General features: G+C 53.5%; 4 protein-coding genes across 4 annotated transcripts; 2 read left to right on the top strand and 2 right to left on the bottom strand.

Moving 5' to 3' along the window:
- Positions 1 to 561: 561 nt before the first annotated feature.
- BDP55DRAFT_733355 (DNA polymerase) lies at positions 562 to 5,153 on the top strand (the record flags this gene model as incomplete). The annotated part of the gene is made up of 4 exons (XM_060580078.1): positions 562 to 853; positions 913 to 1,016; positions 1,070 to 3,355; positions 3,414 to 5,153. 4 exons carry the CDS (start codon positions 562 to 564, stop codon positions 5,151 to 5,153), a joined length of 4,422 nt encoding a protein of 1,473 aa, XP_060424173.1.
- A 1,515-nt stretch (positions 5,154 to 6,668) lies between these two features.
- On the bottom strand, positions 6,669 to 11,574 carry BDP55DRAFT_733354 (uncharacterized protein; the record flags this gene model as incomplete). The annotated part of the gene is made up of 4 exons (XM_060580077.1): positions 6,669 to 6,771; positions 6,829 to 7,178; positions 7,237 to 10,905; positions 10,981 to 11,574. 4 exons carry the CDS (start codon positions 11,572 to 11,574, stop codon positions 6,669 to 6,671), a joined length of 4,716 nt encoding a protein of 1,571 aa, XP_060424172.1.
- A 6,480-nt stretch (positions 11,575 to 18,054) lies between these two features.
- Positions 18,055 to 22,531, bottom strand: BDP55DRAFT_733353 (intron-binding protein aquarius; the record flags this gene model as incomplete). Its single annotated transcript, XM_060580076.1, has 4 exons — positions 18,055 to 18,512; positions 18,574 to 21,648; positions 21,701 to 22,188; positions 22,242 to 22,531. The coding sequence occupies 4 exons, from the start codon at positions 22,529 to 22,531 to the stop codon at positions 18,055 to 18,057; spliced, it is 4,311 nt and encodes a 1,436-aa protein (XP_060424171.1).
- Positions 22,532 to 23,219: 688 nt separating this feature from the next.
- On the top strand, positions 23,220 to 26,071 carry BDP55DRAFT_563145 (THO complex subunit 1 transcription elongation factor-domain-containing protein; the record flags this gene model as incomplete). Its single annotated transcript, XM_060570209.1, has 5 exons — positions 23,220 to 23,504; positions 23,566 to 24,378; positions 24,428 to 24,583; positions 24,640 to 25,539; positions 25,598 to 26,071. The coding sequence occupies 5 exons, from the start codon at positions 23,220 to 23,222 to the stop codon at positions 26,069 to 26,071; spliced, it is 2,628 nt and encodes an 875-aa protein (XP_060424170.1).
- Positions 26,072 to 26,213: the final 142 nt, after the last annotated feature.

Here is a 26,213-nt window from a genome sequence, read left to right as displayed (position 1 = left end):
ATCCGCAAATAAGGTATTCCGTACGGTATTCAGGTATCATCAGATGCATCTTCAATCATGAAAGCGCTAAGGTACCGGGAAATTTTGCGACCAACTGAGGTGCCCAAGCTCTCTTATCTTATCGGAGAGCTTCCCTGTGCCTGCGTGCCTGCGTCGTCGGGGGCGTCCTGCATGGCTTAGCGTGTCGCGCAGAACATTGACGTTAGTTGCAGGGCGAGCCTCTTTAGATATGCCCCACCTTTGCTGTGTTTAGTGCAGACTCGACCAATTGGCCCGACGGCAATTAAGCAAAAAACGCGTCGCCAAACACGAACGCGACTTTCATTGCGCGCCGCCCCTGGCTGAACGGGCCAAATTATAGTGCACATGAATCCCGTGCTTTGTGTTATCCCACCCACAACAGGCCTACTCCGTTCCTCGATACAAACACAGCTTGACACGCCAAATCCTTCAGTACCTATCGCCGGTGCCGAATAACTTCTTGCTCTATACGATGAATTGAGTGTTAATTCGAGAAATTGAACTTTCCCTCTCATACTCGACAGACCAGCCCTGCCCACTATGCCCAAGGTCGACAGACGCTCAAAGCTGGCCGAGCTTCGGGCTCTGCGAGCATCCGGCAAGAGGGCCAACTACGAAGTCGAGGAGGTCGACGAGCTTTACGAAGAGGTTGACGAAAACCAGTACAAGAAGATCATCCGAGATCGTCTGGATCAAGACGATTTCGTTGTCGACGACAATGGCGAGGGATATGCGGACGATGGCCGGGAGGAGTGGGATCGCCAGCCCCAATACTACTCGGAGAGCGATGAGGATATACCAGTGAAGGGCCGTGGTAGACCAAGCAAAGCCTGTGAGCAGAGTCTCCAATGCACGTGCTTACGAGATCTCTGTCGTGCTGACTGTCAATAGCAAAAAAGCAGCGCGAAGAGGAAGAGGCCAAGCGAGATGCCAATGATAGAGACATCAGCGAATACTTTACAAAGGGTACAACCAAGACACAAGCCAAGCCAAAGGTTCGTCAGATGTCTCCAAAGCCAGAGGGAGACTGTTCTAACAAAAGCCATAGGTCGCCAAAACGAAAGAAGACGATGCTTTCCTTGCTGATCTCCTGGGCGAGGTCGACGCCAATATCCCCGCTCCTGCGTCCCGATCAGTCAAGCGTAACAGATCCCCCGAACGTCGCCGAGCCCGTGTGCTTTCTCCTGCCCCCGAGACTAGGACGCGCTTTACCAAGAGAACAAAGACTGTGGACGACAGACAATCATCTCCCACATTTGACAACTCAGCAGTCGATGATGGCTACTTGCCCCCCATGGGCGACGACAGAGACGATAGTCCCGCTCCGATCACTGTGAACGATATTTCCATGTCCGAAGACCCCGCGCCATCATCACCTGCCGCTAAAGTAGCCCAGCGCAAGGCACTGGTCAAGCCAGAGCCCATGGACGAGGAAGACGATGATATGATGGAGGTTGCCCACGCTGGTGCGGTCACTGCTGCTAGCGTAAACATCACAGGGTCAAGACCACCGAAGAAGTTGGTCAAGCCCGACCCCTACCCTACACCTTTGAGCTCCTCCCCGGTCAAGCCTGCTGCACCATCAGTCGACTCGTCAGCATGGAACAACATTACAGACCAGCTGAACGTTGTCTCAAGCTCTCCTGCGGAGGCTAGAACCGTCGGCAAGATGGACTATAAGGACGCTATCGAGGAGGACGGCAGTCTCAACATGTTCTGGACTGACTACACCGAGGTCAACGGCAGTCTCTGCCTTTTTGGCAAAGTCTTGAATAAGAAGACCGGCTTGTATGTCAGTTGCTTCGTCAAGGTCGACAACATTCTCCGCAAGCTCTTTTTCCTTCCCCGCGAGACGAAGCTCGAGGGCGGAGAAGAGACCAGCGAGGAAGTCGGGATGGTGGACGTCTACTCTGAGGTTGACTCGCTTATGGCCAAGATGAACGTCGGCACGTACAAGACCAAGCCATGCACAAGGAAGTACGCATTCGAGCTTCCGGACATTCCAAAGGAGGCTCAGTACTTGAAGTGTCTCTATCCATACACGAAACCTGTTATTGACAGCACGGCCACTGGAAATACGTTCTCGCGTATCTTTGGCACGAACACGGCGCTATTCGAGCAGTTTGTACTGTGGAAGAACATCATGGGTCCCTGCTGGCTGAAGATCACCGATGCCGACTTTGGTTCCCTCAAGAATGCCTCTCACTGCAAGCTTGAAGTGCTCGTCGAGCACCCCAACATGGTCTCCACGCTTAGCGACTCTGACAACCTCGATACCCCTCCCCTGACCTTGATGAGTATCGCGTTGCGCACTGCCTTCAACCCCAAGGCCAACAAGCAAGAGATTCTGGCAATCAGCGCCCGGATCTACGAGAAGACTTTCTTGGCTGATCCAACTCCGGCCGAGAAACTTCCCTGCCGGACATTCACCCTCATCCGTCCTCATGGGACAGCATTCCCTCTTGGATTTGAGAGCATGGCGAAGGACAGAAGGAGAGGCCTCATCAAGACCTTCCGTCAAGAGTCAGAAATCCTCATGTTCTTCCTCGCCCAGCTTGATGTTGTGGACCCAGACGTAATCCTAGGACATCAGTTGGAGGGAGTCGACTACAGCGTTCTGCTCAACCGCATGCACGAGAAGAAGACACATCAGTGGTCTCGGCTTGGTCGACTCAAGCGAACGCAATGGCCAGCCTCCATGAACAAGGTTGGTGGCAATGTCTTCGCCGAGAGGCAAGTCATGGCTGGTCGTTTGCTTTGCGACTTGGCCAATGATGCTGGAAAGTCTGCCATGTTCAAGTGTCAATCTTGGAGCTTAACAGAAATGTGCAGTCTATACCTGCCGGGTAACAACCGCAGGCAGGACATCGACAACGAAGCTGCGCTCAAGACATGGGCAACCCAGTCCAAGGAGGGCATGATGAACTACGTCTCACACATGGAGGCAGATACCCACTTCATCACTGCGCTGGCTTTGCAGGTCCAGCTTCTTCCCTTGACCAAGGTTCTCACTAATTTGGCCGGTAACTCATGGGCGAGAACCCTTACCGGAACTCGCGCTGAGCGCAACGAGTACATTTTGCTGCACGAGTTCCACCGCAACAAGTATATTTGCCCTGACAAGCAGACTTACAGGGGTAGAATGGCCCAGGAAGAGAATGAGGCCGAAGAGGGCGACGGGAAAAAGAAGGACAAGTACAAGGGAGGTCTTGTTTTTGAACCTGAGAAGGGTCTCTACGACAAGTTTGTTCTGGTCATGGACTTCAACTCTCTGTACCCTTCCATCATCCAGGAGTACAACATCTGTTTTACGACTGTGGACAGATCCACTATGGTATGCACATGATTTGTTTCACTCCAACATCAAAGTCAAATGCTAACTCACGCAATAGGAACAAGATGAAGAAGCTGTGCCCGAGGTCCCCAAAGATCAAGACCAAGGCGTCTTGCCCAGACTCATTGCTACACTTGTTGGCCGAAGAAAGCAAGTCAAGTCCTTGATGAAGGACAAGAGTGCAACTCCAGAGCAGCTTGCCACCTGGGATATCAAGCAGCTTGCGCTAAAGCTTACAGCCAACTCCATGTACGGATGTTTGGGTTACACCAAGTCCCGTTTCTACGCCCGCCCTCTTGCTGTTTTGACTACGTACAAGGGTCGTGAGATTCTGCGCAGCACCAAGGAGCTCGCCGAGAGCAATCAGCTCCAGGTCATCTACGGAGACACCGACTCCGTTATGATCAATGCCAACGTCGAGAATGTGTCCGATGCCTTCAAGGTCGGCCAAGAGTTCAAGAAGGCCGTCAATGAACGATACAAACTCTTGGAGATCGACATTGACAACGTATTCCGCCGTATCCTGCTCCAGGCCAAGAAGAAGTACGCTGCTATCAATTTGGTTGAAAAGGATGGCAAATTCATCGAGAAGATGGAGGTCAAGGGTCTCGACATGAAGCGTCGTGAGTACTGTGGCCTGTCCAAGGAAATCTCGAGCAAGATCCTCGACGAGATTCTGTCCGGCAACGAGACCGAGAAGTCCATTTCACGCATCCACGAATACCTGCGAGAGATCTCTGGGAAGATGCGCGAGCAAGCTATTCCAGTGCAGAAGTACATCATCTTTACACAGCTCGGCAAGGCCCCCACAGAATATCCCAACGCAGACTCCATGCCCCAGGTCCAGGTCGCCTTGAGGGAAATTGCCAAGGGAAAGAATGTTCGCCGTGGCGACGTTATCTCCTATGTCATCACCGGCGATCCTCAGAGCTCCGACCCTGCCCCAAAGAGAGCCTATTCTCCCCCGGATGTCATGAAGGCTGACTCTGGCCTCTCACCGGATGTCGAGTGGTACCTTGGCAAACAAATCTTCCCACCAGTCGAGCGTCTTTGCGCGAACATTGTTGGAACCTCGAGCTCTCAGCTTGCAGAGTGCCTTGGCTTGGACATCCGCAGGTACAAGTCAGTCCAGGACCAACAACAGAGCGGAGGCGGCGATGTCGAGATCCACCCCATGGAGTCCCAAATTCCCGACGAAGTGCGCTTCGCCGAGTGTGCCCGTCTCTCCCTTCGCTGCAGGGCATGCAAGAAAACTTCCGTTTTTGAGGGTCTGCTCGCACAACCCGACCGCGTCTCAGCATCAGGGGTGCTTTGCGACTCTTGTGGTGCCACCATCTCAATACTCTCGATCGTGGCCCAGCTCGAACACGCCCTCCGAACTCAGACGGCGCGCTACTACGAGGGCTGGCTGGTCTGCGACGATTCCGCCTGCGGCATGCGCACCCGCCAAATGAACGTCTACGGCACGCGTTGTCTGGGCCCCAAGGGCCTTGCGCGGGATTGCCTCGGTCGTATGCGCTACGAGTACACCGAGAAGGCCATTTACAACCAGCTCGTATACTACGCCAGTCTCTGGGACGTTGACAAGGCCAAAACCAAGGCTTCTGCGGAGAACGGCAACGACATGCCACGCGAACACAGGGACAAGGTTCTCGCGATGGCGGAGCACAACCGCGTTCGATTCGGTACTGTCAAGGGCGTGGTGGATAAGTATCTCGACAAGTGCGGTAGACAATGGGTCGCCATGGATACTCTATTTGCCAAGCTGGGCTTCAACAAGCTTCTTGCTGCAGCGTAAGACACGCGTTTCACTATATGGAAATAGCTGATAATGATTGGGATGGGAAGTTTTGGACATGACGGAACCCTTTGAGGAGTTGGTTGGTATGGAAGAAGAGGGGGGGGGGCTGGCTTCGAGGTTCTGGCCCTAGTATTTGATTGAGTTTGCTTTAAGGGGAGGATGATGACTTGAGGAGTTGGAGAGCCCGGAGTTTTTGGTTGGACTTGGGAAATCGAGGCGGGCAAACCTCGCCTCTAGATATGTTTCGTAGTTGTTACCGCAGGAAACGTAGTTGATATCTTTTCAAAGTGCTTATGTGTATACGATGTGTTTCCTTCCAGTCACTGCATACACAATTCATGACTTTCGCGAAGTTCAATGTCGAAGACTACTTTCTCGCTCATCGATATCTTAGAGCGGAAGATGACCGGTAGCCAAGTGCTCCAGATGAGAATGAGAATGGCACGGGGTTATTGACCAATGCAAGTCGTCCTGGCTTTGGCTTCACGTCACAAATACACGCGGTCACAAATCACAAACACACAAAAAGGTTGTGAACTATGTAGTCTCTTCTTTTTTAAGGCTAGGTCCACTGGCAAGCTCGCTGCCGAATTAAATGTACAAAGTCAGAGAAAGCATTAGGTCCCTCCACGCCCGGTCGGTTAATCCCCTCGCCAGTCCCTTTTTCGCCGACGAAGATGCCCAGACCAAGGTGACAAGTCACTGTTGGCGACCAGCAACTTGAACCAAGAGTCCCGGCTCTTTCACCGAGCACCTCTCTGCCGTCGTAGTGGACAGAGATGGGTGCTGGGACCAGTCCACTCCCTCTCATGACCGAAAAACCACGCTCAAAAAAGAAGTGTTGGTGACGTCGAGAGACCTGCCAGTGATGACCAAGCCAATACCAAAAGGATGAAAAAAGACGAAAATCCTCTTCTGAACAAATCCCTAAATCCCCTTTTTGCATTCGGAACAGGATCACGACCTCACCGGCGCTCCTGCGTATGCTTTTTGATGTCCCGCCTTTGTAAAGAGCAAAATTCGCGCACTCTCATAACGTGCGCGTGAGCTCTCCGTTGCTGGGTGGAATCTCCCGGGGTCGTCTCTTCCTTCATACGTCTGGCCTATCTGCATTCAACCATTTCCCAACTACTACCCCCACGTAGCCAGGCACGTAGAAGAGGACCCATAAAGCGTCGTGAACTCGTATTAGAAAAGGAATAAAACACGTTGTGTGTTTTGCGTCTGAGCGCATCATGAATTGATGCGATCGGGTTGAAGAGGGCCGAATGTGGAAAATGAAACATCCGGATTCCGAAAATGGAAAACCTCTCTTCCTGGTGAGAGGTCATCTCAGTGTGAATCGTCTATGTCGGTATTCTTTCGAGGTATCATGGTCCGCAGCAAAGATCAGGGTAACTTTTGAAACACGAACTCTGAGAACCCTCTGTGTAAATGCACCAAACAGCCCCCGCCCCCTGTCTATTTGCTTAAATGCAATGACTTATTGGAAAAGGAAATACTCGGCTCCTTTCATTTGCTCTCGGCAGAGTCGGGAACAGCCTTGGACAATGCGGGAGAGGCAGCAGTCGAAGGAGGAGAAGCCGGGGTTTCGCTGTCCAAGTTGGCGAGTGCACTACAATGGTGGTTAGTAATTGACCATGTTGATTGTCAAAAGGGTTGAAGAACTTACCTGAAGGCGTTTTGATGTTGGGTGGTGGGGGGAGTGCCGGTGCGGGATGAAGCACCAGAGTCCTCACCGGGGCGGCCGAGAGAGCCACCAGGTCCCAGTCTGCGTCCACTGTTGCTACGAGAGCTGAACATGGAGGTGGGACCGAGAGAGATGTTGCCACTGGCAGCTCTGCTCGTCGAACCCTTCAGGCGGCGCAAGTCGTCCATACCGACTTGGTTGGACTGGGCCTGCATGTAGCCAGAGGAGAAGTTGCGAGAATCGCCACGACCGACATTGGGACGGCCACCGGGACCGCGCTGACTACCGCCGCGCTGGTTCTCCATTGCCTTCTGGGCAGCAGCTGCCTCGGCCTGCACGAATAGTTAGTACACAGTAATTGGGAAAGGATGGTTGGCCTGGATGTCTTACCTCTGCGCGAATCTCATCAAGAGTCTTGGGACCCTTGTTTGCCTCCTTGGAGGCCCAGCCAGCCTTGCGAAGATCAACGACATCCAACAGCATGAAGTTCAATCTGCTGGGAAGCTCAGGCATGTCCATCATGTGCTGAATGCGGTCGAAGTAGACGTTCATCAAGGCCTTGCCCTTCTCCGACGCGTCAAGGTTGCTACCAATGGTTCTCAACAACTTGGAGAGAGACTCTATCTCAGCCTCATCGGGAACACCCTCGTAGTCGACAAGCTTGCGAACGCACTCGTGCATGATGCGCTCCGTCAACATGCCAAGCTTGTACAGCTCACCAATGAATTGGACGAGACCAAGACCGCGACGCTTGGCGGCAGCTTCAATGTAATACTCGTCGGAAAGCATGGCGGCCTCGTTCGTTTGGGGCTTGCTCTCGTCGGCTTCCTCAGGCTTGGCGGGCAGGTTTGACTTCCAGCCGCGCTCGAACTCCTCTTGACAACGGTTGAGAAGGTACTTGCGGAACAAGGCACCTCCGCTGACAACCACACCGTTCTTGTCCTTAATGTTCTCGTCGCGGATCTCAGGGCTCATCGTGTCAAGCATACGCTTGCAGAACTTGGCGTACATGGAAGCCCAGTGAGCCTCGTCGGTGGCCTTCTCGAAGGTAAGCTGGATAACCTGGCGGAGAGTGCGGCCGTCGGACTCGTCCTTGGACTGGCCCGCGATGGCCAGAATCTGATCGGCAATCTTGTCGAACTTCTCCGGGGTCATCTTGTTGAGAGCAGCCTTGACCTTGCGCTGAACCATCTGAGGATCCATGTGGTCGCCGCCAGGAGTAGGGCCTGATGCTGAGGGGCCCTTGCCGACGCTGGTCGGCTTCCAGCCTGAAGCTGAGACGGTGATGGGCTTGAGATCCATGCCAGCCGTGAGAGGCATGGTCTTGGCCGCCTGCGCATCCTTGGCGTTGTAGTCGTTACGCCTGCTGCCACCACCTCTGGCGGAACGGGTCCGGGGAGAGTTGGGTCCCATGTTGGAGGAAGAAGGTGTGCGGTTCACCATTTGAGGACCAGGGAACTGGCGGAAAGTGCCCATGTTGCCAACAGGGCCGCTGCCTGAGCCCATAGCTGCATTGGCCATAGCGAACCGTTCGGCAGAAGTCGTACCACGGACGTTGTTAGAGGGTCCACGGAAGCTGCCCATGGCACCGACCTGGGGTGCAGCGGCGCCACGTTGGGAGCCACCACGACCGGAGCCAGCACGAGGGGTAGAAGCAGAACGAGAACCGTCGTTGTCGCCAATGAGAGACTTGACTTGCTGGTGGAACTCTGTGGAAGGCTGCTCGGTGAAGACCTTCTGGAACTGGAGCAAGAACTGAGCGTCGTACTTAAATGTCTTGCCCTTCTTAGCGACAGCGGCGTTCAAGGCAGGGTTGGGCGAGCTGATGCCGGCAGGGTACAGGTCTTGGTTCATGACAGTCAAGAAGCGGGCAGACTTCAAGGACTGAAGAGCAGCACTGGGCTGAGGCGGCTCAACAGGCTTGGTGTTGAGGGGAGCCAAGTTAAGAGGGGACGGCTTGGGGCCGCGCTTCTCGGTGGGAGTGGACTTGGGAGCGGAAGCCTCGGTGGGAGTCGATGCCTTTGAATCACCGATGCTGAGGTTGGAAAGCTTGTCGGCAACATCGCCAACCTTTGCAGGCTCGCTGTCGCCAGTCTTTCCGGCGAGCAACTCGGCGACGGAAGGGGTGCTTCCGCCCTGTGCGCGCTTCTTCTCCTTCTCCTCTTCGAGACGCTCCATCTCGCGCTCAGCCTCACGGAGCTTGCGGTCAGCTTCGGCAGCGTTAGTGGCCTTGTTCGCATCGTCGAGCTTCTTCTGCGCCTCCTTCTCGATCTTCTTCTTGGCGGCATACTCAGCGGCCGCCTTCTCGCGACGCGCATCTTCCTCTTCCATCTCGCGAATCATGCGCTCCATCTCATCCTCCGCGTCAGCGGGAGCGGCAGCGGGCTTCTCGGCAGGCTTCTCAGCCGCCTTCTCAGCCGCCTTCTCAGCCTCCGCCTTGGCCTTGGCCTCGGCGGCCTTCTTCTCTTCCTCAGCGGCAGCGGCCTTGACCTTCTCTTCTTCGTCAGCCTTACGCTTCGCTTCGGCTTCCTCCTCAGCCTTGCGAGCGTCTTCCTTTGCCTTCTCCTCGGCCTTGCGGGCTTCTTCCTTGGCCTCGGCAGCCTTCTTCTCTTCGTCGGCGGCCTTGGCCTTAGCATCGGCCTCTTCCTTCGCCTTGTCTTCACCACCCTTGGCCTGCTGGATCTTGGCTCTCAGCTCATCCTGGATCTCTTGACGAGTCTTGGGAGTGGCCTGGCTCTCGGTGCGGACGTGGGAGGGCGTTGCGGACTTGGGGGGAGGAGTAGGTGTAGAGGTAACGATAGGGGGAGTCTTGGACTGCTGGATGATGGGAGGAGCAGGCGACGACGGAGTCTTGATGCTCTTCTTGAAGTCAACTGCTTCGCCGGCAGCGTTCTTGATGACAATGGCAGCACTCTTCTTGGGGCGAACAAAGTTGCCAGATGACGCGACAACCGGTGTCTTGACTTGTGCGTTCTGAGACTGGGGCGTACCGGACACAACTACAGGCTGGCTCGGCTGGCCAGTGCTGGAGGAGGGACGCTCAGAGTGAGACGAGGTGCGGGACATGGCAGCCGGCGCAGGCTGGTGGAACGCAGGAGGAGCGTAGCCAGGCTGGAAAGCCGGGGGGGCTCCAGGAGAGGGCATGTATCCCATCTGGTTGTAGTAGATGGGTCGGCCAAACTGGTCGAACTGGTGGTTCGCCTGGGGAGGGTAGCCGTACTGTGCCTTTGTTTGAGTTAGCAATCTTTCGTAGTTACCACTTTCAGGAGAAAGATCAATAGGGGGAACAGGGGGACGAGAGAGTTGAGTGATGCCACTAGGTTCAGTCGACATGTAAGCCAGCTCAGTGAGGCCATAGTCGCCCAAGTCTGGACAGTAACTCGGGGTCAACCGAGGGTCGGCCCAGAGTTGCTCTCCATGCTTGTTATAGCGCCGAGGTCTGCTGGAGTCGAACGGCAAGTCATGCAAGGAATCCGCATATCTCGACTTCGAGTAGGAAGACTTCTCCCACTGCTTCAGGTTCTTCTTCTTGCTCTTGAAAGCCGGAATGAAAGAAGCAGCCAAATTCGACGGCACACAAACATCTTGAAAGGAAGGGGAAATTACATTGGGAGGTGGGCCCTGCTGGTAGTATTGAGGAGAGGGGGCTGGCATCGGCATGGGATGCATCTGCGCCGGAGGCATGTTCGGGGTTCCAGGCTGCGAATGGCCGGGCTGGGAATGGGCCAAGGCAGGGCTTCGGGCCGGCTGAGGCGAGTTCGGGTAGGCTTGCATGGGTCTCCCGGGGTGGAAGGCAGGCGGCATGCCGCCGCGGCCCTGGCCGTTTCTGTATTGCTGCTGGTTCGGGGGAAATCCCATGTTGGCCTGGTACGGGGGTTGGTGAGGGTTGAAACCACGACCACGGCCGCCCTGAGGCTGGAAACCTCCACGGCCCGGGCCTTGGTTAGGGCCAGGGGCGTCGCTGTGCTGAGAAACGCCGGACTCGCGCCGGATGTGCTGACCGGGCATCGCAGGAAGAGCAGCCTGGCTCTGGGGAGTAGAGGCCTGTCTCATGTGGCGCTGAAAAGAAGATGGAAAGTCAGTGGCGCGTACGCGAGCAGGGTGTCCGAAGAGGACGGGGCAAAAATCACTTACATCGCCATCGCTTCCGAGACTGCCAAAAGTCATCGCATTGGGTTGAGCCATGCCCGAAGGGGGACGGCCACCGCTAGCAGAAGGCTGAGGGATAGGAGAGGGAGAGTGCGCAGGAGAAGGTACTCTCTGGTTGGATCCGGGAATGGGGATCGGAGCAGCCGAAGCTTGAGGTGTGCTGTGCGCGACAGCAGGAGAGTTGTATCCGAACTGAATGCCGGGCTTTGCACCACCAACGGGGCCGCCGTTGGGAGCAAAGCTGTTGGGGCCGTTGGCGCTAAGGGTAACGGAGCTCTTGCGAGCGTGATCGGGTGCGCTTCCGTTCATGTTGTTGGCGGAAGAGCCGTGAGCGACTGCAGGGACGGCAGGGACAGCAGGTGTGACAGGGGGACGTCCATTTACTGGTGACGGAGCAGACGGCTTTGCATTTTGCGCAGAGGAGCCACCGACCACCACAGGTGGGTTGGATCCCGTCGCAATTAGCGGCGTGGAGGCTTGCTTCTTGTTCGCACCGGCAGCGGAAGCATATGAAGGAGCCGAAGTCGCAGCAGAAGGGGTGGGCGCCGGGTTGGACTGAGGGCTGGCAGTCGAAGTCATATGTGGAATCTCGTCGTAGCGCGTCTGTTCGTGTAGAGAGTAGCGTTGATGAAGGACCGTGTCGAAACGAAGCTGACGTCGGTGTCGGGTGGTTGTTGAAGTACAACTGCAACGATGGCTCGAATACCGAATCACAGATTCGCTTTGGGGGTTGTTGTGACGGATCGCAGAAATTCAATAATGAATGACTGTGTCAAGAAGAACTCGAAGAAGAAAAAATCCTCGCAACGTGATGGGTCGGATCGTTTCGGAGAAAGCGAAGTCGAGTCGGTCCAAGAGGTGGATGCGGGAGGAGAGATTTTTTGTTGTTGCGGGTGAGTGTTCGTGGATTCCTTGACGGCAGGAAGTCGCTAGGCGATGGGGGTGGAGAGGGGGGCAACAAGGTCTGTCTGCCTACGCAACGGGTCTTGGAAGGAACCAAATAAATGTGTCCTTTGACCGGCGGGTATTGCAGAGGAGGGGAGAGTCGTCTTCTGAAGGGGAAGCTACAGAAGAAACTGTCGATACGGAAAGGGTCTCTGGTGAAGGAAAAATTATTCCACCTGGACCAGTTTCGGTGTTTATGGTAGGTTTAGGAGGAGAAACGACCATAAAAAAATTTTGGGCGACGAGATATTATGGCGTGGATCTTTGGGTGTGAGTGGGAGGGAAGGACCCAGGAAAAAGGTACATTGGCTTAAGTACCTCCTCATAAGCCCGCGCCGCGCCCACACCCGCCTCAGACCTTTTTCTCCATTCACTTTGCCCGCCGTCGCCCTCAACCCTCACCTTCCAGGTACAGATGAAAGTTGGTTGCCAAATCAGTCATGGAGGCACTGATGTGAGGCTTGGGTTTCTCCGTAACCACCTCACCTCGGGCACCATTCACTACTCCTTCTGAACAGCTGACCGTTGGGATATCTTCTCCTTATTTTTCTGCTCTTTCTCCTATGGATATTGGCACCTATTCATGGAAGCGAGACCTATTCACTTCACTCAGGCGAGGTGAACCACCCACGCTCCCTCCCGAGTCCCAACCTTTAGGGGCATCCGTACCCCAGTGAAGAAGGGCCCTGACCCATCTTTTTTTTTTTGGCGGGATGACAGTGCGTTGATAACCAAATCTCTCGCTTATCAACACGGTATCGGACCCGCAATTGCCACGCACAAAAGACAGTGTGGATTCCATTCGCGGCAGGGACCTTCCATTCGATTTATCTGTGCCACGCTTGCCTATCGCTTTGCCTGTCTGGCGGCTTATCCCCCCATGGAGGTCGGCCAGCTTCCTGTTACCTTAGACGAGCAGCCAAAGCAATCCTTCATCACCTAGGTAGCCATCACCAGGTTGGCGACCTGAAGTTGAGGCACCGTCAGTAGAGAATCAACTCAATCAGCCTCATATCTCCAGGTGACTTCATACTTTTATTTATTTGTATTGCCTGACTGAGCCACACGTTGTCTTTGTCTTGTGTTTCAGAGCCCAGAAAAGTGTAGAGTAAGGTATTCTTGGGTCTGTCTTGGATGTACAGAGGGATTGATACCTGGGCACTTGGGGCAAAGCAGACACAAAGAATGCACAAACAGTGCCTAGCCGGCTGGCTGCTTCGCCCCTCGTTCCTTTCCCGTTTCTCTTTTTTTGCACGTAAATTCACCATGGTCTAGAGGAGATATTCTGCAACATGCAAAATCGAAAGATGAAAGGAAAAGGCTGAATGGAGTATCTGTGATACCAAGATCGCAACCTCACATCAACATCGCGCCTGGATCATGATATCATCCCAAGATGGCCTGACGTTGACAAGTTGCCTAATCGGGGCGCTCTTAGTGGAAGATGACTACGGTACGGATACTAAGAGTGCGACTGTCGTCCCTCCGACGCGCCGGGTGTTGGGTCTGATTACTTGCATGCCTTTTCCCCAACTTCCGGTTCTACCTGGACCGGACTTAGGTCTCAAGCGCACCTTAGCTTGGGGTACATGGAGATACAACAAGACTGATACAGACCACGGAAGGGCACGCACCACGTCAATTCCAGGTTATTACCTCAGGTTGTCCTCACTCTAACTCGGCGGCTGGCTTGAATACGACACGGAGGAGTTACAGTGGCACAGTGGTAGCAGATGTGGTTATTCATGGAGATGCTGGGGGCCAGACCCTTGTTCTTTTTCTACAATATGGGCAGCAAACTCTAGGACCCTTTCTGTCCTTTTTTTTTTCTTTTTCGCCATTTGTTTTTTCTGACTCCATACAGATACTGCTCCTTCCCACTCTCGCCTCCATCGGGGTTCCCTCGCAGCAACGTTCACCCGACCAACCTGTGCCTGCCCCAGAGTCGCTGTACAAATCATCGTGAAACTCTGGTGTTCGGCACCTGGCGGCAGGCTGTGTGGAAGTGCGAGCTTTGCATATCAACCGGTGGAGTCGAGCAAGTCCTCCAGCCACATTCTTGAGAAGGTCAAAAAGTCTTTCGAGTTTCCACGGTTGGAAATTGGAGAAAGGGTGTTCAGTGAAAGCCTATGCCATTATCAGATGCCCAGGTCGGTTGATAGGCTCCCGGACAGCCGAACAACCAAGGTTCCTGACGGAGATGGCTCGACCCTTCAGTTGGGCTCCTTCCAGGTATCCGCGACTCATCCACCCAAGGTTAGGTAAGGTAGGTAAGTGGTGAGGTAGGTAGTAGGGTAGAGTTGGGTTTGCACCTGCAAACTGCTTCACCCTTTTGCCATGCAACGCCAGCCCAGCAAGATGAGAGGTGTCCCGTTTGCTTGGGCTCCCATGCCAAACTCGCACCTCGCCGGGCCCCCGGCTGGGAAATGCACTTCAGAAGTTCAGACCTAGCGAAGTCCAACAAGTGACGAGTGCACCTACATCACTACGCGATCAACCACCAGCTAGCAACCAGCTACTGCAATATGCACCTCTGGCGCCTGCCGTGACGGTACCGGCTGTACATATAGCAAAACACACATATATGCAATACCCGTGATTGTGGTCAACGCGGCCTGTGTCTCTCTCGCTCCCACTCCCGCTCTTCATAGGTACGAAAAGGGCACAATAGTGGCCACAACTATTGGAAGCTTCTGCAGCCGTGCCTCGAGAATCTACCCGCGTACCTGACCCGGCAACCCGTAACCCAAGTCTTCCATTTTCTTTCCTCCATATTGCCTACTACGGATACAGACAATAATTCCAGACAACTTCAACAATCACCTTTTTTTTTCCTCACAAAGAGAAGGGGCAAATTTTAATTTGGTTATGAATGTCGGTTTCAAACACTGACCCTTGTCTCCCGAACAAGGAGCCAGAACACAAGAGGCGAGCAAGGCTGGACAAGGGCCACCCCAAACATCCCTCCCCTGCCCGAGCTCGTACCCCTGCAGTTGCCCGGCGTCGGAGAGAGGCTGACACGTGCGTTTTGTGTTCTTCTTGTTCTTCTTTTTTTTTTTTTTTTTTTTAGCCCTCCTCCTTTCCCCCGTGATTAGTATGCTCTTTCGCAATGCCGTACTTCCAGAATAGGGCAGTATCAATGGAATCCAAGAACAGCTGCTATTGTTATCAACGCTAGGGAGTGTCATCATTCCGCAACTCCCGACTTCCAATAGTATGTATCCGTACAGAAAGAACGGCTCATTTTACTCGGCCATAGCCAGCGGGCCATTCGTGCAACAGCATGGCAGGTTGCAGTAATTTTTTTTTTTTTTCCAATAGAGTTGCCACCGCGAATCAGTGCGGGAGAATCCAACACCACTCCGGACGAGGCGAACGTTCCCGCTCCCCCCGGAAACCCAGCCAACCACTCACCTCGCTCTCATTCGGCGGCATCGCCTCCGGTGTCTTAAGTCCGATGGTTTAGAAACTCCTGTCGCGTACAGCTGTTTACAGCAGTCACAATAATTCCAAGTCAGCTCACTCCAGTGTACGAACACACAAAGACTCTTTGGTTTCGCTTTGACCCTACTCCTACTCTGATGAGTCGACGGCTTTCATGTTGAGCCGGGTGTGGTAACCCCAGTACCGTCAGGCGGATCGGCATCTCTTTTCCCATCAATCACCCATCGCACGCGTCAACGCGCAAGAGGGCGCGGTTCGGGCTAAATGGTAAATGCGCACGCAGTGGGATTAGATGACATGGGATTTCCGGGGGACCAAAATGTGCCCTTGTCGGCCTCAATGGCCCCCAGTCAATGTCGTACGTGAGATCTGCGAGTCTCTTAGTTGGGTAGAGAGGTGAACCCCCCCCCCCCCCCCCCCTTTCGCTTAGTAAACCTGGAAGAGAAGACGGCTTTATCAACATAGGCCCTAGGTCCAACGCCGAGAGAACAGACGAAGCAGGCTTCCTTATCGCTTGCTTCTTACACTACGGATACTGGTCACAAGGAATAAGCAACCCCTTGCGGCATGCCTCCGTGGACGAAATCGACTCTGAGTCTGTGCCTCCTCATGCTGTGCTGTGCGCTAATAGGGGGTTGCGCAGTGGGAACAGGAGTCGTCTGGAAATGGAAAGTCTAGAACAGTGACAAAAGTGACTTCATCGGCAGCCTCATTCCTCCCTTTAATTGATTGCATGGCATGGCGTGGCGCGACATGGGTACGCGTCGTGTCATCCATCGGCCTTTCACTTTCTCCCACCCAACACTTTGCCCACCCCAGTCAACTTCAGAGCAAACCGCCTCCAGCACTTACCTACAAAATGGTAAATCTCTACTCAAGAGCAAACGTTAGGACCGAAAAGAAAAAAGTGGCAACATGCGCGCGTGTCAGATGCGTCCTCTCTCTAATCGATTGGGCTTCATTCGAACAGCCAGCTTTAGACGTCAGACGAAAGAGAGAGAGGGAGAGAAAAAAAAAGGGGGGCCCGCCGTCGCCACGGCTTGTAACCCGTCCTTACCGTCCAGACCTAAGGCGAACGAAGACAAGCCTCCGTAAAGTGAGACGGGGAGTCACAGTTGAGCTTGCGCCTAGAGGGAAGAGAAATGAGGTTGCTCGCGGAGGCCAGTGCCTGAATGTTGCCCAATGTCCGAATTTACAAGCTCCCCGTCACCTGTGCTCCCCTCGTCTATTGTCTATTTCCCTCCTCCCATACGGATACAGGCGGAAGAAAGTCTCATTCTGCCCCAAGTTACAACTGGGACTTTCTCCTGCCCTGGACGGGGGATAGCGCCAGCGCGCTAACGGACGGGAGCACTATTTTAGGGGTGGAGCACTGAAGAGAGCTGTTGCCCGTCCTCCAGGTTTGCTCCAAGCAAGTTTGGGGCGATGCTCGTCCTTTCTTGTGTTGCTTGTGTTGCCTAATTACCAGTCACCCAGTACAGTCCAGTCCAGTCATCCTTCTTTCTCGTTTTCCTCCTGGGCGAGTAACAAGGCACTGGTACCTCGTTCTCCCGTCGTCGTAAAAGCTCCGTTTGTCAGTTGCCACACCATTCCGTTAGACTTTTCCTCTTCCTCGACTTGGCCAACCTGACCTTGCTTTCCCGGCCAGCTGCCAAAACCCAGTGGCACAAGTCTCAGCATCATGACACGCAGACTCACAAAAAAGGCAGAACACTCACTCATACGTTTGACTCAGAGCCCATATGCAGTCACTCCCATCCAAGAATCAGTCAAAATACTAAAAACAAATTCCCCGAATCCTTCTGCCCCTCCATCTAAACCGTACATCCAATAAGACCTTTTCCAGACTCGAGACGAAAGCCTGATAGACCCATTTGCGCCGTTGCCGTCTGCCGCCTCCAGTGACTTGCATGTACGGTACTACAGATTTGCTCGTGAGTCTTACTTGGCTGACTTGACGTCTTCCCTGCTCATCATATCCAAAACACTCTTTTTCTGCAGCACCAGTGCTGCAGTGGTTGTCGTCACCATACATGGCTGTGCGGACCCCAAACAGCCGGTGCTTACTGGCTGGTCAAGCTCAAGATTCTTAGGTAGCTACCTACCTACCTACCTACCTACCTGTAATGGAAGGTACCGTAACCTACGGATAAGGGTCGGTACAGAGCACGGACTACACATCATCCCGCCAACGGCGCCGTGTATCTGGTCTGTTCTCCCCAGGCACTTTACCAAAGGGTCACAGCCGTATCGAGTATAGCTATCAAGAGGAGAGTGGGCATAAACTATCCTTCCTGCTTTATCTATAGAAAAAGAAGTCGGCCAGAGCCGTTTGATCATCGTCCCTTTCAACTTCAAAACATTCCACCCATCCTTCTAGAATAGCCATTGTGTGCCACTCTGTAACTCATATCTCCGCGCACGTGCTCAAGGAATCACACGCAAGCTTTGTCATTAAAGGGACCAAAGGGGCACAGTTACAGTGTGGCACAGAGTTGCTTCAAACATGTTGCTCGTCAAGGTCTTTCACCTGTTTGTAGTTGGGTCTACCCATTTAAGATCCGTAAACACTGTACAAATGAGCCATTCCCATCATTATCCTGCTGTATGACCACACGGCTTCAGTCATCGTCCTTATATCTCATCAGCACGGCTCGCCATGCTTGCTCCTCACTCCTCAACCTCCTCAGGGGCCGTCTCAACGGCATCATTGCCATCTTCTTCCACCTCGTCTACGACTTCCAGCGGAGTCTCAAGGACCTCCATCTCTCCACCTCCGGCTATCGTGCCTTCTGCCTGCAGCTGCTTCACTTTAGTGTTGGTCATCTGGTACACGTACTGGCCCAGATGTTCAACCCCTTCCATGCAAACTTCCCCGGAAACTTCGGCCTTGACATCTTCAGTAGTCGGCCTCTCTGTTGTATAGAGCTCGCCCGTGATGAGCATGAGCTTGTCGGGCCGAGCCAAGAGCTGGTCGAATGCTTGCCGCAGCTCGTAGCATGCCTCGAATATCTCACGACGACCAAGGATGTATAAACCGAGACGAGCGCGAGAGAGCGCAACCGTCATGCGACGGATATCCCGAAGGTATCCGACTCTTGATGTGCGAGTCAGCGACAAGATGATATCTAGAGAACAATTAGTTTCCCATACAGGTGATCCATTCTGCACACTAATGATTAAACTTACAGTCGTTTTGCTCGCCCTGGTACTTGTCCACCGTTGTGACAATCTTGGGCATGCCAAAGATCGCCTTGTCGGCGCACCGATGGGCCAGGATGTCTTTCACCAGGGCTCGCTGGCCAGCATAAGTAGTCAGGATGCTGATCTTCGATGCCGGGTAGCCAAGAAGACGCATATATTGGTACACAGCCACCGCATACTCCGCCTCTCCGAGGTTTTGGATGAAGTGGGGGGTTGGCTCCGTCTCTCCACGCCCCTTGTAGTCGGGCACGTTGATGAACTGGTAGTCGTACTTGAAGCCAGCGTTCGCCACAGAGTATTCGCCTTCACTTTCTACGTGCGGCAGGTTGCCCAGTTTCGGGTACCGCCACTGGTAGAGACTGGCGATGGACGGTCGAGCTCTGCCTTGCTGGTCCAGGTTGATAGTAGGCACTCCAAGGCGGACAAGTCGCGAGAACAGCGACTGTTCCAGATTCGCGTAATGCCGGAATGCCATGCTCTGGATGACTGGGGAGTTCTGGAAGTGGTCACCACAGAGGACAACTCTCTGAAGGCCCATTTGGCCCTTCTTTGGTTTTTGCATAGCCAAGGGGATGAAGTTTTCAATCTCGGTGATTTGAGCTGCTTCCTCCATAACGACGTTGTCATAGTGGAAACCAAGGGAAGCGATCTCTCCACGTCTCATTGCCGCATGAGTAGATGTCATGGCAATGATTCGTGCTTCGTTGGTCAGCAAGTAGTTGGCCTTGTCCTTGTCTCTGCGTAGAATCTCGAATGGCATGGCGTCAGCCAGTTCAGAAAAGATCTTTGCAATGTGGCGGTAGCACCCGGTAGCAACATCAAGGACGCTTTCCCTGTCGGCCTCGGGTGGGAAGAGGGGCTGCGGCGCATCCGAGAAAAATTGATGGAAGGGGAAAGCTCCGATGATATCAGCGATCGAAGCCTCTTCCGCCTTGGTGATCTCGGTGAACTTGGTCCAGGCTGGCTCGATGTACACCGAGTTGAAGTAGCCAGCCGTTTCGGCAGAATTACCGTGAGCACCAGGCGCGCCGATGCTGGCCGCCAAACGATTGACCTCCAGCAGGTATCTATCCCGGTTTTCCAAGAACGATTCGACACGGCCGTATTTGCTGAAACTGCCTTCTGTGTAGAGTTCTTCCTCGCCATGTCCCAGGCGAAGTAGATGACGGGCATCAATATCCAAAGCCACAATCTTTGCGAACAGCTGGTTGAGCGCCTGGTTGCTGTGTGCAATCAAGAGCGTCTTCTGCTCCGGAAAGTTATGATAGATGTTGTTGATGACTTGCGTCGCGACATCTGTCTTGCCCGTTCCAGGAGGACCAACGATGACTGTGAGACCAGGTTGCGTTCCTGATGTGATCGCTTCTACCTGTGCCGGAGTGAATCGCACCTTGTTCAACTTCGGCACGTCGACAGGATATGGGCCGGTGTTTGGTGGCTTGTAGGTCGATACCTTCACGGTCTCTACTTCAGCCAGTAAGGCAGGCTCAGTGTCCCGGCGACGCTTCTTGGATGGCTTTGATGAGGGTTCAACGGCTTGGCACTCGGCAGTCTCCAACACATAGGGAGGGCCAAAGCTACCAGAAACATCATCACTTGGCTCTACAATCTTGCCTGGCAAGCTCCCAGTGAGGTGCTGCCAATCCAAGAAGGTATCGCGGTAGTCGATGGTCTTGATGCGGTTCGGTAACTGCTTGTAGGTTGCGCCAGCAGGGTCGCCGTAGCCGAGGAAAACCTCATGGAACCACGAAGCAATCGGGACCTCTGAGAGCGTTAAGCTGCGGATAGATTCCAACACGGGCTTGAAGTTGTTTTCCCTGCCGCTGCGGCGCATGATAACGTTGATCCGCTCGTATGCCTCAGGCGGACTTGCAGACGAGCGTTCGGCATCCGCTGCATATGTCCTGGGATCTAATCTCAACTGGAACCTCCGACGGCTGTCGTAGTGCCCTGAACCATCTCGAACCACCTTACCCTTGTCGTCAGTGATCTGAATGATCTCGGCGGATCGAATTGAGATGATCCCAAGCTTCTCGGTTTCTGAGTGTGCACTATCTCCATTCGTGGCGCTTTGAGAGGCGGGAGTCTGGATGGCGAGAAGAAAAACTACATCGTCTGGTCGCAGCGAGTCCCATTCGCGCTTGATGCCATCGTTCAGACGACGGACATCAATAGAAATTTCTGCTCGAACCAATGACGGTTTATCGTCTCCTACGAGGGCAGGTACAACTTCTAGAATTGAAGGTTTTGAAGTCGGCAAGGCCATCTTGGAGAACCCTTGGAAGCTGGTTTCACCTGGCCTACGGCTTTCAGGTCGCAGGCGACGAATGGCGGACTCAACATCTTTTCGGATGCCGTAGAATGACTCGGCACGGTATAAAACGAGTGATCTCCAGAGGAAGTCGCCAACTGAAAGGTACTGCAGGTTCAGTTTCGGCAAAGCGAGGGGGTGGGAACCATCGTAGTTCTCGGTTCTCATCACGTTGTTCTCGAACAAGGATTGTTCCGTGGGGACCATCGCCATGTCGCGAGCGATTTCCTGGAAGGTTTTCCGCCGTTCAAATGTAGTGAGAAGCGCTTCTAGCATGAATTTTCTGTCGATGCTCACTGATAAAGAGTCGGGGTACGTCGTCCGGAGGCGAAGCAAGCCTGCCAATTCGACAATCTCTTCGTCGGTCAGGGGTTCCAGAAGTCCGGCGAGCTCATCTCTCTTATCGATGGAGCCATAGTTTGACAACGCCAGTACAGTGAGCTTTTCCTTGAAATGCTTCAATGACGTTTTCTGAAGCCTCGACAAGTTTGCGCAATGCTTGTCGTAGGCTTCTGTTCGGCTCAGCTGTGCTCCTGTTTGGTCATCAATCGTGAAAAAGGTGTAATGTCTGAGTAGCGCGTTCAGATCCCGCAGAAGACTGTTTTCCTCGTCATTGAAGACAGGCGATAGGCGCATGGCAGGGGGGATGTGGAGGTCGAGCAAGAGGGTGTTGACATAACGTCGAGTAGGAAGCTGGCTTTGCAAGTCTGTCAAGAACTCGACGAAACGCTCGCAGTATAGGACTTGGTCTAGTTCACGTCAGCCTCTCGTTCCCCCAGCTAGGTATACGACAATTGTTACCTGGCTTTGCGTTTTCTGTGTAAATTAAGCTGAGAAAGTGCAAGACCAAGCTGTACAGCCATGATCGATCAAATCGCAATTTCGCCTTCGTAGCGTCATCGGCAGCGTCGTATCTCTTTCCTGCAGCACGCCACGCCTTTCTCACATGCGCGTGCTGCTCGAGCTTCTCTTCGCGTAGTTCTTCTGTCGACAAACTGTGCCATATCGAAATGGAGACTAATGGTGCGCACTCTTTTCTTACAATCGCGCAATCCAAGCTCTGAAAAGCTGAGATCAAGAATGACAGCAAATGTGTTCGGATCGCGGGCGAAAGTGTTTGGTCGAGAGTCAGGGATAGAATTCGGCGGAAAAGGCTCGAGAATTCGTCTGGTCGATCCTCGAATATGCTCCATGCCTCGAGTTGTTCGCGGCGCTTCACATTTGCCAGCAGGACCAACAGGAGGACATGATGATTGGAGGAATCGTCGGAGTATCCAGGCCACAGGTAGCTACGAGACATCAGTACCAGTGGATACCCAAAAATCAGTGCCATTGCACATACCTCTCGAGAGTCTGCAAGCTCTCCAAAGTCAAAATAGACTTATACGGGAAGCCATCACGCTCCAAAACATCCCATATCTCTTGCTTTAGAACATCGTTCTTGACCTTGACCTTGACCGCCCTCTTGCTCCTTGTCGTCTTCAACCAGTGCTTCTTTGCCAATTGAGCGAATGCGCTCTCCCCCTCGATGTCGGCAACCGTTGGACGGTCGCTGGTGGCCTTTGTTTGAGATCGGGTTGACGGCGTAGCTTGAGCCTCGCTGCTCTTTTTCTGCCTCTTGGCTGTCGGCATGGTGCAATTCAGCTTCGAACAAGACGTAATGCCAATATGCGCGATTGCATGCTGGTGAGGAAAAGACAAGGCGGGTATCGGTTTGCTATGGAAAATTCGATGCGCAGGCGCGCAATTGTTGAAAGTGACGAAAGGCAGAGCTCGTCCACCACTCAAAAATTTCAGCCTTGCTTTTCGGGCAAGTCGCACTTTCAGATGGAGGTGAGTTGACTGGTGTGCAGGCCCCCCACGCGACGAGCCGACGCGATCAGTTTCCCCCCAGTGTTTGCTTGCAAGTTGCAGGGCTGCTTACTGGCTCGATAGTAGCAACTGAGTCGCAAGGTGCCTATGGATGTCTCATAAAGGCGCTGTGAAGTTGGCGAAGGAGCGTGTTCCAGGGTGGTAGCGCCTGTTGAGTGGACCCACTTAATCAGATTCAAGGTCACTTTTACCCATTGTTTGCAACCCGTGGACGTACCTACCTCACCTTACCTACGTGCGGACCTCAACTGAAGCTCCGATCGTGATTTCTTTCAGTCGGCAGCATTGCGCATCACGACACACATTTCCCACAACGAAGTCCCCAGCCTTTCTGGGCCGAACGAACGCGACGTCCATTCGACCGGCCGAGCCTACCGCCACATGGCACATATAGCCAAGCTTTCCTCGCCTCTATACGACTAAGCGCGATCCCTCGACCGATCGCAAGATGCCGTCCGCCGTCACGCCTCTGCGCCATGAGGTGCCCGGGGTCGTTGCATTTGCAAAACTGCTGGACGACCTTCTAGCTCGCTCGATGGAGGTCAAATCTACACCTACCATTGAACCGGCATTACACAAGGCAGACTTTGGTGATCTACAAGACCAGCTTGCTCGCGTGCTTGTGGTCCCGGGAGCCTCAGAAGAGAATGGGGTCGGCAGTACGATACAGAACAAAGCCCAACAATTTGCTATCATCGAGACTGCCGTACGAGATATGTTCAGCAATTTGATTGTAGGTCGAACTCAATCATCCCCGCCAGGCTCATCAATTGACTAACAACCTATTTCTCTAGGCCACCACGCCAATCGAATCCCCAGATTTCGTCAAGGTCTGGAACCTGTTCGACCTCCTGACTGTATTCTCCGACGACGAAAACTGCGATCCAGCCTTGCTGTTCTGGCTGGTAGAAGAACTCCTGGACAGCCAAACGATCGCCGGATGCCGCAAGATCTTCGACTTTCTTGAGTCGAGGCGCGAGAGGATCACTGTGAAGCATTTTAAGCAAAAGCAACTAGTGATCCTTCGCAGCTGTAACGAACTCCTACGACGTCTCTCCCGCGCTGAGGATACTGCTTTCTGTGGTCGCGTGTTCATCTTCATGTTCCAGAGCTTTCCCCTGGGAGACAAGAGTTCTGTTAACTTGCGAGGAGAATACCACACCGAGAACGTCACAGTCTTTGATGATTTGAGTGCCAAAGCTGAGGGAACACCTGAGCAGATGGATGTGGACAGCCAGACGGGGGCTAAGGAAACAGAGTCAAAGTCTCAAACAAAGGCTGTCTCGTTTGACGCGAAGAAGCCAGCACAAAATGATCAGCCGCTCGAGCCCGATGCGCTGTATCCCTTGTTCTGGTCTCTGCAAGAGACTTTCAGCCAACCCAAGAGGTTGTTCGATCCTGCCCACTTAAATGAGTTTAAGCGCGGTTTAGAGGCAACAATGACGTCTTTCCGAGCTATTCAGAGCGAGCAGGGCCAGCGACCTCCGAAAGCGGTAGATGAGGCCCAACGCGGCTTCAAACGGAAACGAGCAGATGTGGAAGAGAGCGACTTGGCAAACTCATACAACCCCAAATACCTCACCAGCAGAGACCTGTTCGAACTAGAGGTAAGCTATGACCGATCATGCCGTGTGGCTCTCAGACTGACAGTCCTAGATGAGCGACATCTCTTTCCGCAGACATATCCTCGTTCAGGCCTTGATTATCATGGATTTCCTTCTCTCGCTTTCCCCGAAATCAAAGGAGAAACTAGCCGGCAACGCTCAGAACAAGTCGGTGATCTACCTTGGCCAGGTCCTTACCGAAGAAGATGTAGGTGATTGTACTATTCCTGCGACAATTGTGAAATCAGGCTGACACGAAGACAGACGAAGTGGGCAACGGAGATGAAGAAGACAATTGTCGACAAGTACCTCAAGCACGGCGTTGACGGCCCGTATTTCAGTCGGATGGTCGAAACGGTCCTTGCCAGGGATAAAAATTGGATCCGTTGGAAATCGGAGAACTGCCCGTCAATAGAGTTGCCCGCAGTATCTCCAGAGATATTTGACGAGGCCAAAAAGACAGCCCAGCGTACAACAACGAAGAAACGATTGAGGGCCACGCCGATGGGGTCTCTGTCCCTCGGTTTCCTGGATGATGGCGACGACGAGCGTGCGATGAAGAAGCTCAAGGCTCCGGAAAGATACAGCCTACCAGAGCTTGAGAGTTTCAAGGGGAAGATTTCGGACGACAACTTTGAAATCGACATTGCGAGAGACAACCAGACCAAAGCGGCCATTGTTGAAAGCAAAGCGAGTAAAAGTTGGCGCGCTCTCCGGATAGCAGGCAAATCGAGGCTGGCCTTATTCGACAAGATTGACGATCCGGAAAAGATTGACGCCATCTTTGAGGAACCGGTCGATGTAGACGAGAGCGAGGCTGCTGAGGAAGCCGCGAACTCTGAAAACATCCCTGAAGACAAGCGCCCAATCATACTCTCAGGACCACCGGGTGCTGGAAAAGCGACGCTTTTTCAACTACTCGCAAGCCGGCGTCCTGGTGCTTTCACACACGTGCCCCGGCACACTACAAGAAGGCCGCAAGAAGGCGAGGCTGATTGCAAAGACTTTCACTTCGTCGAGAAGCTGGCCTTTAATGTACTAAGAGACGGCGATGCGTTGTTGGAGTATACTACGATAGACGAGGTGGACTATGGCACGAGCCGGAAGGCTTTGGAAGCGGTTGTCGAGGGAGGCAAGGTCCCAGTCACCTTCATGGACAGTGAGGTCAGTCATCTCCCTTCTCTCCCAACCAACTACTGGAATTTTACTAAACGAAATGTAGGCTATCCAACAAACTCGCGACCTTGGCTACTCAGCACGAACAATTCTCATCTTGCCACCAAGTAAAGAAGTTTTGGAAGAACGGTTGCAAGAGGCGAAGAAAGGCGATTTGGTGGCGGACGCCCTTGGCAAAGCTGCTCCCTACTGGGAGGAAGATTCAAAGCTGAAGGACGGGTTTGATTTGGTTCTTACCAATGAGGGGCTCGAAGCCACTTTCAAGACGCTGGAGGACCACATCTATGGCAAAGCCGAAGAGGCCAAGCTCACCAACGGCAAGCCAGAGGACGAGACGAAGGCAGATGAAGCGGACACGGCCATGGACGATGTGCCGGTAGAGGCACTGCAGGAAACCCAAGAGCCTCAGGAAGCCAAGGAGGCCGAAGAGACTGAGAAGCCTATAGAAGCCCAGGAGAAAGAAGAGACGGAAGAGATAGTCGAAGAGGCCAAGGCTGACGAGGCAGTGGAGACCTCTTAGGGAGGTAGGTCTCCGGCCAGCGTAAGCCGAGAGTTCAGGCGAGCATCTTCACCCAGACCCGCAAACTGGCCAGCTCTTTGGACTAGACATTGGTAGAAATTCATGATACCCAGTTATTCCAATCGCTTTCATCGACATCTTC

Source organism: Colletotrichum godetiae (genome assembly GCF_030913485.1).
Source record: "Colletotrichum godetiae strain CBS 193.32 chromosome Unknown BDP55scaffold_61, whole genome shotgun sequence".
Taxonomy (NCBI): domain Eukaryota; kingdom Fungi; phylum Ascomycota; class Sordariomycetes; order Glomerellales; family Glomerellaceae; genus Colletotrichum; species Colletotrichum godetiae.
The sequence above is the reverse complement of the archived record's forward strand: the minus strand, read 5'-3'. Positions and strand labels throughout refer to the sequence as shown.